The sequence below is a fragment of the Calliphora vicina genome, chromosome 1, assembly GCF_958450345.1.
Source record: "Calliphora vicina chromosome 1, idCalVici1.1, whole genome shotgun sequence".
Lineage (NCBI taxonomy): Eukaryota > Metazoa > Arthropoda > Insecta > Diptera > Calliphoridae > Calliphora > Calliphora vicina.
In genome coordinates, this window is record NC_088780.1 from 31,154,135 (window position 1) to 31,168,366 (window position 14,232).

The 14,232-nt window shown below is 30.4% G+C and overlaps 3 protein-coding genes across 5 annotated transcripts; all 3 read right to left on the reverse strand.

Annotated features, from left to right (window-relative positions):
• Nucleotides 1-2: 2 nt before the first annotated feature.
• On the reverse strand, nucleotides 3-7,907 carry LOC135956420 (zinc finger protein 845-like). Its single transcript, XM_065506914.1, has 4 exons — nucleotides 7,771-7,907; nucleotides 4,329-4,627; nucleotides 3,883-4,253; nucleotides 3-1,197 (listed from the first exon to the last, which is right to left on the reverse strand). The coding sequence occupies exons 2-4, from the start codon at nucleotides 4,467-4,469 to the stop codon at nucleotides 60-62; spliced, it is 1,650 nt and encodes a 549-aa protein (XP_065362986.1). The 5' UTR covers nucleotides 4,470-4,627; nucleotides 7,771-7,907; the 3' UTR covers nucleotides 3-59.
• LOC135963210 (mitochondrial pyruvate carrier 2-like) lies at nucleotides 5,388-6,415 on the reverse strand. The gene is made up of 2 exons (XM_065514979.1): nucleotides 6,278-6,415; nucleotides 5,388-5,615 (listed from the first exon to the last, which is right to left on the reverse strand). The coding sequence occupies exons 1-2, from the start codon at nucleotides 6,413-6,415 to the stop codon at nucleotides 5,388-5,390; spliced, it is 366 nt and encodes a 121-aa protein (XP_065371051.1).
• Nucleotides 7,773-13,106, reverse strand: Kap-alpha3 (karyopherin alpha3). 3 transcript variants are annotated; one of them, XM_065506926.1, is made up of 6 exons: nucleotides 13,088-13,106; nucleotides 12,841-12,962; nucleotides 12,236-12,483; nucleotides 10,188-11,399; nucleotides 8,988-9,164; nucleotides 7,773-8,915 (listed from the first exon to the last, which is right to left on the reverse strand). In XM_065506926.1, exons 3-6 carry the CDS (start codon nucleotides 12,299-12,301, stop codon nucleotides 8,820-8,822), a joined length of 1,551 nt encoding a protein of 516 aa, XP_065362998.1. In that variant the 5' UTR covers nucleotides 12,302-12,483; nucleotides 12,841-12,962; nucleotides 13,088-13,106; the 3' UTR covers nucleotides 7,773-8,819. The 3 variants fall into 3 exon arrangements, with proteins under 3 accessions (XP_065362998.1, XP_065363007.1, XP_065363015.1); XM_065506935.1 differs by lacking the exon at nucleotides 13,088-13,106 and having other exon boundaries at nucleotides 12,236-12,325; nucleotides 12,385-12,483; nucleotides 12,841-13,037; XM_065506943.1 differs by lacking the exon at nucleotides 13,088-13,106 and having other exon boundaries at nucleotides 12,236-12,325; nucleotides 12,380-12,483; nucleotides 12,841-13,037.
• Nucleotides 13,107-14,232: the final 1,126 nt, after the last annotated feature.

Sequence of the window (14,232 nt, forward strand, 5' to 3'; positions counted from 1 at the left end):
ACTCCGTGAATTTATGACAACAATTTATTTAACTTATTCTTTGTTACATTTATAATACTTTATGTTGGCTGACATATAAATGTCATTCCTCCCGACAAATCTTCCACTGGATTTGTTTTCTCCAAATGTTGTTGTTTGATTTGATGTAAACGCAACGAATTGCTCTGTGTGAATGTACTCTGACATACACCACATTTATAGGGCCTTTCGCCGGTATGCGTACGTTTGTGTATATTCAAATCTTTCGACTGTTTAAAAGCCTTTTCGCACTGTGTACACTTGTAGGGACGTTCGTTGGTATGTGTTCGCATGTGTATCTTCAGTTTGTTCGACCGTCTAAAGGTCTTTTCACAAAGAGTACATTGGTAGGGCTTTTCGCCCGTATGCGTACGTCGATGTACCTGAACATCGTATAGTCTAGGATAGGCTCGATCACAAAACTCACACTTATAAGGTTTCTCGCCAGTATGCCGCCTAAAGTGTATATTCAAGTTGCCCTCGCTATCGAACTTTAGACCACAGAGAGTGCACAAAAAACGTTTTTTCGGCTGCAGTACCTTCTCTTTGGGGGCAGTGTTTTTGTTGTCCGGATTATGATGACTATTTACATGAGCTATTAACTTGTATTTGTTGGTATATGAACGTGGACATTGTTGACAGGCATACTGCTTATCGGCATTTGTTTTTTTCGGTTGTATTTGGAACTCTTCTAAATTTTCTGTCTTATGGATGCGACGCATATGAGCGTACATATTATGGCGACGACTAAACTTTGCCTCACAGTGCAGACATTGTATTTTCAATTCATCTGGCACATGATTTAGACGCAGGTGACGATTTAATAATCGTGAATTGTCAAATATTTTATCACAATCATTACATTTCACCTGCAACCACTCATCCTCATTATCGGCGTTATTTTTCTTTTCTTTATTTTCCTGGGCTTTAGGTGATTTTTTACACTTTTTTAAAGGTGTTGCTTTCTTTTTTAGTGATTTTTTACTCGTATCATTAGTTTCATTTTGCCAATCATCGTCATCAGATGCTGAAGCACAGGATACTTCATTATTGCTATTGTTATCGGACATATTCATAGTTTGTTCTAAAATATTTGGAATATTGTCTTCGGTATCAGACACGTCTGTTGTAATGGAAACGTTGGGGAATGTAACATCTAAAAAATCTTTAAGGTCGTTGCTAAAATAGAGAATAAGTTGAAGATGAAAATAAGTAGATATAAACACCGAAGGAAGGGTTGTCAAATCAAATTTTAATAAATAAATAACTTCTAAATGCTGTATTATACTTATCTATACATAATTGGTCGATTTACAAGGTATCCTATCATGTTATATTGTCATAATGTTCGATATTTCACGGCTCGGCTTAACCGACTCTTAGGCGTTCGGCGCGGTTTCTGCTGGTTGGTTACGATAACACAATATACATATCATACAGAGTAGTATTATTTTAGGTAATTTTTTTGCTTGAACATTTTCAAACCATTGTGAAATATTAAGAATATACCCCTTGTGAATTGACCAAATATGTTTTGCAATGATGTGAAGCAAATGTGATATTGAGTAGTCATATTTAAAAGCAAATATTTTAATTTACAGTGTCCATCGAATCGATATACTAATATTTTTCCAAATAAAAATGTTAATATAGAATATAATGAAATATGAACCGATTTATATAGAATCGAATGAAATGTGAACCGATTTATATAGAAATGAATGGAATATAGAATCAAATAAAATGTGAAGTAGTTCATATAAAATCGAATGAATTGTGAAACGGTTTATATAAGAACTTAATGAAAGTGAGCCGGTTCATATAGAATCAAATCGAATGTGAACCGTTTCATATACAATCGAAAGATATGTGAACCCATTTATAAAGAGTCAAATAAAATCTTAATTTAATCGAATCAAGTGAAATCTGAACTGGTTTATAGACATACATAATATAAATGAATGGAATATGAACAGATTTATATAGAATCGAATGAATGTAAACCGGTTTATATATAATCTAATGAAATGTCAACTGGTTTATGTAGAATTGAATTAAATATGGACCGTTTCATATAGAACCGAAAGAAATGTGAAGTTGTTCATATAGATTCGCATGAAATGTGAACCGTTTCATATAGAATCGATTAAATTATGAGCCGGTTCATATAGAATCGAATAAAATGTAAACCGACTCATATAGAATCAAATGGAATGTAAACCGACTCATAAAAATTAAATGGAATGCGAACCGGTTCATATAGCATCGAATGGAAGGAGGACCAGTTTATATAGATTCATTTGAAATGTGAACCGGTTTATATAGAATCGAATGGAAGTGAACCGGTTCATATGGAATCGAATCAGATATAAACTGGTTAATATAGAGTTGAAAGAAATGCTAACCTGTTCATATATGTATGTAGAATCGAATGAATTGAGAATCGGTTCATATAGAATCGATTGAACAACATAAACCTTAAACAAGTAAGAGAGCAATATTCGGCTGTGCCGAATCTTATATACCCTTCAACAAATTATACTTCATTTTTTGTTTTTTTTAATTTTTTTTTTAAATTTTTTTAATTTAAAAAAAAAATTTTTGTTTTTTCATTTTTATACCCTTCACCTTCGTGAGAAGGGTATATAAAAATTTTTGTTTTTTCATTTTTATACCCTTCACCTTCGTGAGAAGGGTATATATAAGTTTGTCATTCCGTTTGTAATTTCTACATTTTTCATTTCCGACCCTATAAAGTATATATATTCTGGATCCTTATAGATAGCGGAGTCGATTAAGCCATGTCCGTCTGTCTGTCTGTCTGTCTGTCTGTCTGTCTGTCTGTCTGTCTGTCTGTCTGTCTGTCTGTCTGTCTGTCTGTCTGTCTGTCTGTCTGTCTGTCTGTCTGTCTGTCCGTCTGTCTGTCTGTTGAAATCAGTTTTCTGAAGACCCCAGATATCTTCGGGATCCAAATCTTCAATAATTCTGTCAGACATGCTTTCGAGAATTTTGCTATTTAAAATCAGCAAAAATTTTTAAAATTTAAAAAAAAAAAAATTTAAATTTAAAATAACAATCGAAAAAATTTTTTTTCCAAAAAATTCAAAAAACAACTGGAAAAAAAATTAAATTTTTTTTACCTAAAAATATTTAAAATTTTGAAGTATAATTTGGTGAAGGGTATTTAAGATTCGGCACAGCCGAATGTAGCACTCTTACTTGTTTTTTTTAATATTTAGCGAAAAAAAATTCGGGTTAAAAAATATTTTTTCCGATTTTGACCCATTGTTGGTACAACTTACTATGGTCTTATATACGGCGTTGTAAAGGTCTTTGAAATATCTATTATTAGCTATTCATATTATCTATATTAATTAGTAATCCAGATATCCAGTCCAGTTGTCCTGGTTTTTTCCATATATCTCAGCCATTTGTGGACCGATTTTTTCGATTTTAAATAGCAACCGAGCCGGAAGAATTCGAATATTGATGTATGAATTGTGTATGTAAGTTATTTGGGTGCTCAGGAAAGTTGATTTCAACAGACAGACAGACGGACATGGCTTAATCGATTTCGCTATCTATAAGGATCCAAAATATATATAATTTATAGGGTCGGAAAATTATATTGTGGAAATAAAAATTAAATTAAATTACAAACGGAATGACAAACTTATATATACCCTTCTCACGAATGTGAAGGGTATAAAAATGCACTGGACTCATTTCTGTACATTTAGAAAAATACAAATAAATTGTATAGGTATATCCATTCAATATCTTTTAATCATATGAGGTAAATTTCTAACGTAAACATAATTTATCAAATTTTTGTATCACCATCAAATTTTAAAATCATCTTACCCTGCTTCCGAATTTTCTTCACTCTTGGTATAATTTACAGCTAAAGCGTCCTCTTCCTTATCTTCCTGCTTCAATTGTAAACCTTTTTTTAGGAACTCTGGCTCAGCCATAACATCAGCACCCACCCCACTATTATCACACACATCATCATGCTCCATTTTAATATCCGCACAGGTCTCTATATCGATTTGAACCTCTTGCAGACAATCTAATGGTTTACTAACACCGTCAGGCGGTTTTAATAATGCCATTGAGTAAAGTTTTTCATTAACTTCCTGTGCCTGCTGGACGAATGCATGGGCTGCTTTCAATTTCCGTGAACAGCAGCCACAAATGGCCTGTGGTAATTTTGAACATTTGTCATGCAGTACCTGCGAACAGCAGCCAAATGTAAAATATTTAAATTAAACTTGTAACTAATAATTAATTTATTTTTATCAACTTACATTAATATTGGCCACCTCATTTAGGAGTTCTGCATAGGATTTTTGTTGATTACTCTCGTCTGTAGTCTTTTTTGTAAGAGATTGTAGTCCTTTGCTGGATTCATTGAAACAGGTTCGACATTTATTGTTTATTTTATTCATTGTTTTTATTTTATATTTTTTTACATTATTATTCGCAAAATACAACAAAAAAATTTTGTTTGTGCGAATCGCAATCACCAATTGACAGCTGACTGTTGTTGTGTGACTCAAAGTCGGCTTTTTATAAACGCCGTTCTTTTTTAGACTTAGCCGCTGCACTAAAAACATTTTATGAAAAAGCGAAAATCCTTTTTGATAACTTTATCAGAAAAGAAACGCAAAACGTTAAATACCGCAACTTTTTGCGACCTGTAACTCAATTTTTTTTTTTAATATTGTGATTACAAAAAATTTGTTTTGAATTACTGTATCATCCTCAATAATATTTTAATTGAACCAGTAGTTTAGAAGATATATACAGCCCAATTATGAATAACAAATTCCGCGGGAGTTTGTTCCCCGGGAGTTTTTTCCCATTCAATTTGAATAGGTAAAATGAGAAAAGGGGAAAAACTCCCGGGGAATTTTTATTCATAATTGGGCTGATACTATTATTATGTGTTTACTGTGTAATAACCTACTCATTGCTCTTTTAGAAAACTAGCTTAATACCACATTTTGGTTCATAACTTTTAAACTAAATGAGTTTTCACCTTGAAACTTTGCAAGAGTATAGAGAGAATTTGAAAAGGGGTAGGTTATTGAGACAGAATCATTTGTCCGCTTTGTTTTTTTTGGGTCCTTTATTATACCTTTATTTAATAAAGAAAAAACAATATTTCTGATAGCCGGTAGGAAAAAGTTAATAAAAACAGATTTATTTCACAAAAATATTATTCCAAAATTGTTTAGAAATTTTATTAAGATACATACGCTTTTAATAATTAACTCAATTATTATGAACACAGAAATTATCTATTCGAATTTTAGTATGATATAAATGGAAATGTTTAGAGGATTTTGGAGCCTACATAAACATTAATTAATTTTATTCTGTTCCATTTGATACTTAACAGCTCTTGCAACTTGTATACCCTGTGTCAGGGCCACAAACAAATTTACAGTTAATAAAATATAATTTTTTGGTACTATAACCACCGAATATCGGGACCAAATAAGACCAGTTACTGCTAATGTTGAAGCTTGATTGAGAGATAAACGTTCAGCTGGCCGTTTTAAGTCACCAATACCAGCGATAACGAGACCCTTGAAAAAAAAATATATAAAAAAACGAATATGTATATTAAAATACAAGTGCTATATTTGAATGTACCGAATCTAATAGACCCTTCATAAAAGTATTTATATGATAAAGATTGATAAATATTTTTTTGCGATAACAATTTTTGGTGAAAAAAACTTTTCGTCTTTTCCCCCCAACAATAAATTTGAGTGAATTTATCCAAATAATATTTATAACTGGGAAGAAAAAGCATGCAGTCGCGGATCCAGAGGGGGTGAAATAGGAAATTTCACCCCCCAAAACCGAAAAGTTTTCACATAAAAAAGGAATAAAAAGAAAAATTTTAATTTTTCCAAAACAACCCCCCCCCAAAAGGTTGACCTGGATCAGCGCCTGAAACATGTTACAACAAAAACTTACTAAAAATATTTAATTTTCGTGAAAATATATATTAACCCATTGTCGAACCAAATTTTTTGAAGTTATATACTTTGTTGGAAAGGCATTTGATATCCGTATTGTCTATGTGCATGACTAAGTAATTGAGATATAGGAAAAAATGTGTAGTCGTGTTTTTTTGCAAAACGAACTGGGGCTTTAGACGTACATAGCTATATCAACTCCGCTATCTATAACGATCCAAAATAAATATACTTTAAGCGGTCGGAAATTACAAACAATTTACCCATTTGAATACTGGTGCCCAAAAGAAAACAGTTTTAGGTCCAACAGGACTCATCCATAATGGCTGCAAGGAGGTGGGTACAATTTTATCACAGGCACCAATAACTGCATTATACGCTGATGTAAAAAGGCGACCCATGTTTATTAAACATCAACTGAAAATTAATGAAGTGTAAACTGGTTCATATGGACTTGAAATGTGCAGCCCAATTATGAAAAAAATTCACTGGGAGTTTTTTCACTTTTCCCATTTTTCCTATTCAATGTTAAAAATAAGAAAAGGAAAAAACTCACGGGGAATTTTTTTTTCATAATTGGGCTGATGGTATTCACCCTTACGTGGTTGGAGTAAACGTCTTACGCCTACGACTGTTTCGTACTAGATTAAAGATAAAATGCAAACTGCACAGAAAAAAGTTTCAACATAAATATTATGATTCGAATTCATTGATTTCAATTCATAACATTTATAAATAATTTCTTAAATAGTATGATTTTTTTAATATTTTATGTTTTGAAATAAAATCTAGAAGGCTTGAAAAATATAATTTCAATTTCATTTTTATTTTTATGTTGTTCAAAAATGTTTGAAATTTTTCATGGAAAATTTTTAGTTTTTTTATGATTTTCAGCTACAAAATGATATAAAAAGCGCGAAAATGATTAAATTGATTTAAGAGGATGAAATGCTTTTATATTTATGAATGTTTTATTATGTTTAATGATAATTTTTAAGTTTCAGATATTCTCCTTTTTATCTTAAAATATTGGTCAATATATGGCTATTATGCAAATATTAATGCACTAATTCATTATATAATGCAATTTATTAAAAAAATTAAGTAAAAAAAGCAAAAATTTCCGTCATGTAAAATTTTATAATATTTATGAACATGTTCTTATTTTGAATAAAATAAGTTTGGGAAAAAAAGTCAAGTTCGATTAATAATATTTATTACAAAATTCATTCCAATTATGAATTTCTTTTTTCTGTGTGTTTCTTTAATCTAGTACGAAACTGTCATAGGCGTATGACGTTTACGCCAACCACGATAAGGGTGATTGAAATGTGAACCTGTTCATATGTAATTGAAATGTGAACCGGTTCATGTGGAATCGAATGAAATGTAAACCGGTTCATATGGACTTGAAATGTGAACCGAAATTGAATGAAATGCGAACCCATTCATGTGGAATCGAATAAAATGTAAACCGGTTCATATGGAATTAAATGAAATGTGAACTGGTTCATATGGAATTGGATGAAATGTGAAACGGTTCATATAGAATCGTAAGAAATGTGAACAGAATCGAATAAAATTAAGAATAATTCCATGAAATGTGAAAGTATCAATGTACCATGTCATTTAAAATAACTGAATGCAAGGAGAAAATTCAGAAATATGTTTAAAAGAGAAAACGTTTAAGGTTTCAAACTTATTAAATCTTAATATGCATTTCAAAAAGAAAATTAATAATTAGTAAAAAACTCACCATTTACAATATTTTAAATTAGATTCGTTTATTCGTGTTTTGTATGATTTTTTTTTTATTATAATTAAATTTATATTTACGATTTAAAAGATGTTTGTTTTTTAAAAACGTTGCAATATTTTTGAAATATGTTGGCGTTTTTAAATACTTATGATTTTTTTTTTTATTATTTTCTTGTAATTTAAATTTGTTGCAATGAGCTTTGAATCTTGATCTGGTTGTTTTATGAAAATTCAATTTCTTCTTATTAAGATTACGTGTTAAACTAATTGAAAAAATAAAAAAATAAACAGACAAAAAATTGAGAAAATTCTAATTCAAAACAAATTTAAACAATTTTTTTTTTGTTGCAAAAAAAAAAGGAAAAAATTAAATATAAAATTGTAATAAATAACAACATGAATTGTAGAGTTTTTTTTTGAAGTCTTTTTCAAAATCAAAAATATAAATAAAAACAAAGTTTGTTTAGTTATAAAATTTGTTAAAGGTAGTATTTTTTTTTCTACAATATATTTGTTTTTTAGTTCCGAAAATTAAAATTAAAAATAATAAAAAAAAATATTCTTTAAAGTAATAATTTTTTAGTTTACTTTTTCTTATTTTGTATAAAATAAAAAATAATTTTCTATAGTAGAAAAGGAAAAATATGATACTTTTTTTTTGCGTGGGAAAAACTAAACTTCAAAAGAAAGGAAGTCAGGGGATAATTTTTCGATTTTTTTTTCACTTTTTCCAAAAATGTGTTTAAAACTCAAAAATTCAATCAATCTGTTTGGTTTTTTTTATATATAGAATTATATATATAGATATTTTTTTTTTGTTTGTTTTGTTTATATAAAGTATTAAATTACAATAATTAAATTATCATGGACTCATTATGATGTTGTTGTTTGTTGTTGCTTTCGTTTGTTATTTGATAAATCCTTTTTTGTTGTTGCTGTGTGTATGATTCTAAATTAAATATATATATAAAAAAAGATTTTGGTTGTTTGGAAATTAACAAGACAACATTCAAATCATGGTCACATTGAAAAATAAGGGAAATTTTGTTAAAAATTAAATGTGTTCGGTAATCTACTATCGGCATTTGGATCAAATTGATATTGAGTGCCATCAGATGTTGGGACCATGGATGCTTGTTCAGGCTGTAAAATAAACGAAAACATTTTGTTAATTTCAAATCAAAAACAGTCTTTCAAGTGTGACCTAAAACTTACCTCGTCAGAGAAGTGCTGTTCAATAATTTCGTAGGCCAATTTGTAAATTTCCACATTTTCGTGATTTTGTAATTTTTCAATCTTTTCGAGACCATCGCATTCTTCAATTAAATTGGCTACATCTTGAACATGACTCTCGGCCATTTTGAGCATATTATTAAGACCATCTAAAACCACCTGTAAAAGAAAATTGAATTGATTAATACACATATTATTATTAAGAACAGAAATGGGAAACAGATAATATATAGCAAATTAAGCGTTCTATATCCGGCTTTGCCGAATCTTCATCAAAGTATACTTTAAGATAAATATTGAAAACAATTGATGGAAACATTTTTGGTTAAAAATGTTGGTGAAAAAAAAATCGGGTTAAAAAATATTTTTCTTGATTTAGTGGTGAAAACAAATGTTTGGGAAAAAAAATAGTTTTGTTGCGAAAAGTTTTGGTGACAAAAAAAAAAATCGGGTTAAAAAATATTTTTCCTGATTTTGTCCCATTGGAGAGGTTTTTGAAATGTCTGTCATTAGATATCCATATTGTATATGTCAATGACTTAGTAATCCTGATATAGATGAAAAAAGGTCAAAAATTAAGGTTGTCCTGGTTTTTTCCTTATAACTCAGCCATTTGTGGGCCGATTTTCCTAAATTTAAAGTTATTTGGGAGCTTCGGAAAGTTGATTTCAACAGACAGAGGTTAGACAGACAAGGGATAGATGTAACGACCCCACTATATATAACGATCCAGAATATATATACTTTATGCGTTCGCAAATGAAAACTGTAGAAATTACAAACTTCTATATACCCCTTACCACTTATGGTGTAGTGTATAAAAGCAAATTCAAACAGAATCAAATGACCATATACAATAGAATGAAATGAGTGTGAATCGTTTCGTATTAAATCGAATCAAATGTGTACAGATTCATAAAAATGTAAATGTCAAGCTTTTGTATTACAAATAAAGAAAATTTTTGCCTTGGTTCATGAATTTTATGTAACGTAAACGTGACTTGGAAATTTAAGGTATTTGACTAAGAATTCTCAAGTTAGCAGATTTCATCAAACATACTAGCTATGTATACTATACTTTATGGGGTCTCAAATGAGAAATCTAGTAACTACAATCTTATATAATATAATAACCTCACCACTCATGGTGAAGGATATAAAAACACAAATAATATCACTTACATTTATAACTTGAGTGTCTTGACACGACAACAAATCACAGAATGGAGGTATGACACCCTCTTTAATGAGTGTAAAGACTTGATCACGATTACCGCTGATAGTCAAATTGCTGATGGCCCAAGCGGCTTCTTTTTGTGTTTGGAATTCGCCATTACGTAGATTCTCGATGATCTTGGGCAATAAGCCGCAGTTGATGACAGCCTGCACTTGTGATTGATTGCCCGCTGTAATGTTGGACAAGAACCAGACGGCTTCTTTGCGTATTTTCTCCTTCTGATGCGACAACAAAGCTGGGAAGAACGCTAGAGCATCATAGTTGAGCACCACTTGTGTTTGCTCATCCGAACCGGTGACAATATTGCCAACGGCACGCAAAGCAGCTGTCTGAACTTTAACCTCGGCATGACCCAAGAGGGGAATCAATTTCGGTACAACACCACTTTCGATGACCATTTGAATTTGATCGTTACCGCCATCGGTCAAGTAGCTAATGGCCCACACGGTGTCCACCAAGATGTTGGTGTCGGTATGATGAATCAAAATATTTAAAGCAGGCAAAATCTCATGAATGGTAGCAGCTGGTGGTGGTGGATCTTTGTTGCGGCATAAATTCACAATAACCCAAGTAACATTGCGCAAAAATGATATGGGTATGTCGGGTTTGATGAATGACAATAGTGGCTGAACCACACCGTGTTTGATAACATAGTCACGCAACTCGGGACCATCACCAATAATGTTACCCAAAGCCCAGACAGCTTGTTCGCAGACATTAGGAGCGGGTGATGAGAGCAATTGTAAGAATAGGGGTACAGCACCGGCGCCTACAACTTCATTTGTCTGTTCTGATGTACCCGAAGCAATATTGGTTAAAGCCCAGGCGGCTTCAAACTGTAACATTGTCTGATTATGCTGTTTTAGACAATCAACCAAAATGGGTAAAATATCACTCTTAATCAAGTCGTTGATGGGTGGATTCTTATCAGACGATAGCAATTTGCGTGCAGCTTGTACAGCAGCCAATTGTTGTTCGGGGTTCGATGAATCAGCAGCTGCCTCGGCTAATTTTTTCAAATTTATTTGATTTGGTAACTGATCATCTTCGTCTGTGTTCGAGTCCATATTGGGAACATTGCGTCGCTTGAGGATTGTCTCTTCACGCTTGTTTTTACGTAATTCCACTGTGACTTCATTGCGTCTACGACGCATTTCCTATAATGAAAACAAATACATATTAAATTTACCATTCAACATTTATAATTGAAACTAATTTGAATTAGCATTTAACGGTAATAGATTTTAATATTTATAAATTACATTTTATTAAAATTACTTATTATGAAGAATCGAATAACATATTTCCCAATTGTTCTTTCATATTTTACAAATATAAATTAACAACTCATTTAAATACCGTTAAAAACCCAAATTTTTAACACCTCTGTTTTCTCCAATAGATCATTTCAGTACAGAGTTGTATTTGAAATCACTTGCAGAAAAATGTAAACAAAAGAAAATTCACAATTATGCTCTCACACACATCTAAACCAACAATTAAACTTTGGCAATGTGTTCGTGAGAATTTACGAAACCAACAGTAAATGTATATAAAAAGCAAAAATACAAAAAAAGTTCACCGTAATTGAACCACGAGGAAATAAATGACAATGAAAATGGACTGAGATAGAAAAACTTATGAACTTAAAACGCAAAACATTAATTGCAAAAAAGGCAAAAGATTTTTCTCCATTAAACAAACATTTGATGCAAAATTGCAACAAAAAAAATCAATAAAAATAGGCAAAGTGGGAGACATTCAATTTACTAGTTAGAAAATGAAATGGAGGTTAAGCAATTTTTCTTTTGCCAATTCCCTTTTGGTTCCCATCACACACAACACACCACCATTACAACAAAAACATGTGCCTACTTTTTCAAGGAAATTTTATTTTAAAAAATATATAAAATTTGATGAATCTTTCAGTGGGTGTGGTTTTTTTCTAGTAGGTTTGCAATGAAAACAAATTAATTAAAATGAAAAAACTTACCTCTTGATCCTTGCCTTTGTTTTTGAAATTTTGCAAACGATTCACATTTGGTTCGAGAGACGTCATTTTCTTTTTTTTTCTCTGTTCTTTCTATATAATTAAACTAAATGTTATGTAGCAATTTAGATATTTGAAATTTATAACCTCACGGTTGATTAGCAAATAAAATATTTTTCTAAAGAAAATATTTAATTTTTTGGTAAAATTTCTTCTTTTTTATCTTTCTACTATTCTTGTATAAAAAATCACTGATGATTAAATGGAATCCGTAGAAAAACGACACAGCAACCGCGACGAACAATAACGACGAATGAACGAAACGAACGTGAGAATAAAAAAGAATACGAAAAAGCACCAAAAAAAGTTCAAGTGTATCAGTCACACACACACATGTACGAAATATGCACATATACACCAAAAAAAATGAGCAGCAGACGTCGGCGGCGTTGGCGTCAACCGAAGCAGCAATAATACCGATAAATTAAAAAAAGGAAAATAGAAATGGCGTTATTACCTTTATTATTATTTTTGATTGATTTAATATAATTGTTCATTAAATTTGTTTAACTTCAACAACAACAAAAAGAAAATGTCAACTAACTTACATTTATTTTCGTTTCCTTCTATCCTACTTCTCGGGCAAACTTTCTGGAATATTTCGTTCTCTTGCAACTAGATTACTGTGTGAGTGATAGTTCTTTTTTGTACAAATGCAGATTTAATGCCACTAATATTTGAAAATTTTATATATTATTTTAATCAGAAATATTGAAATTACTTATTTCTTTCAAAGTAGCAATTATTAATAAATTTGTATTGTTTTTAGAAACAAAAAAATCTGAATTTTCTTACGATTTATACAATTTTTCGACTCTTGGATAGTGATGTAAATGTATTGAGTATTTGGGTGTTGATAACTCAATAACGACTGTGCTTTTGAGTAATCAATAATCAAATGTAGCTTTTCAGTACCTACAGTGTTGTATATTTTAAATGTTATGAACAATTTTACAAAAATTGTAAATTAAGATAATTATTGATTAATTTGTATCTGCTTTATTATAACAAAATATATATATTCAAATATTTGTTACCATACTGCTATCTCCAAACGTTTATTTCGTTTCGGTCCAATTCCTTTAGGTTATGGTCTAGTATTAATAGTTTTGGAACAAATCAAGATCCCAGGCCTTCGGTCGGGCGAAGGGACTTTAAACTCTGGGGTGTATCAAAATTTTCTTAAGTACTGTCTTATAAATTCCAAAATTAATTTTTGGTTTACAATGGTTATAAACAGTACCATATTATATATCATATTAACTTGGGGGTTACACGATCAAGTTTTGCCTTTCAAGTTTTAATACACTCACACTTTTAAAAGTTAGTGTTTTAATTTTCAATCAAGAAAACAGCTGATTACATTTTTTAGGACAATTTGTACTAAAATTGTTTTCAAGTTGCGTGCAGCCTACGTAACAGCTTTAAATTTTTGTAAATTTTTACAACCAGTATCGTGATCGTGTGGCTGCAGGGTAAAGCTATTTTGAAGCACTATTCAATGATACCCATAATGATCAAATTATGTTCCAAATATACGAGCGCTTTCACAAAAAAAAAATTCTTAATTGGAATGCATTTTTTAATAAATATTATTAATCGAACATCCCAAACATTTATCGTTCAGAATAGAACATGATATGATGATTTTTATATTATTTTAAAAAAATTTTCTGATTTTTGTTTGAAAAAATCTTTAATAATTGTTATGAACGAAATAAAATATAAAAATTAGAAATAATTTATTTTTCTAAGCAATAAAATAAACATTAAAATTTATTTATTTATAAAAAAACTCTGATTATTACAAAACAAGTTAAAGTGCTATATTAGGCTCTGCCGAATCTTATATACTCTTCACTAAAGTATACTTATTTTCATAAAACTCAAACCAATTTCGGTCTCTTATTTTGATAATTTGTTCATAAACTTTACAAATT

Coding starts and splice junctions, on each gene's coding strand:
- Kap-alpha3 (XM_065506926.1), bottom strand. CDS start 12,301: ATGACGTCTCTCGAACCAAATGTGAATCGTTTGCAAAATTTCAAAAAC. Junction 11,400..12,235: donor ACAAAGGCAAGGATCAAGAG/GTAAGTTTTTTC, acceptor TTTTCATTATAG/GAAATGCGTCGTAGACGCAA. Junction 9,165..10,187: donor AAGACACTCAAGTTATAAAT/GTAAGTGATATT, acceptor TTTCTTTTACAG/GTGGTTTTAGATGGTCTTAA.
- LOC135963210 (XM_065514979.1), bottom strand. CDS start 6,415: ATGGGTCGCCTTTTTACATCAGCGTATAATGCAGTTATTGGTGCCTGT. Junction 5,616..6,277: donor GGGCACCAGTATTCAAATGG/GTAAATTGTTTG, acceptor TTTTTTTTCAAG/GGTCTCGTTATCGCTGGTAT.
- LOC135956420 (XM_065506914.1), bottom strand. CDS start 4,469: ATGAATAAAATAAACAATAAATGTCGAACCTGTTTCAATGAATCCAGC. Junction 4,254..4,328: donor ATGAGGTGGCCAATATTAAT/GTAAGTTGATAA, acceptor TGCTGTTCGCAG/GTACTGCATGACAAATGTTC. Junction 1,198..3,882: donor GAAGAAAATTCGGAAGCAGG/GTAAGATGATTT, acceptor TCTCTATTTTAG/CAACGACCTTAAAGATTTTT.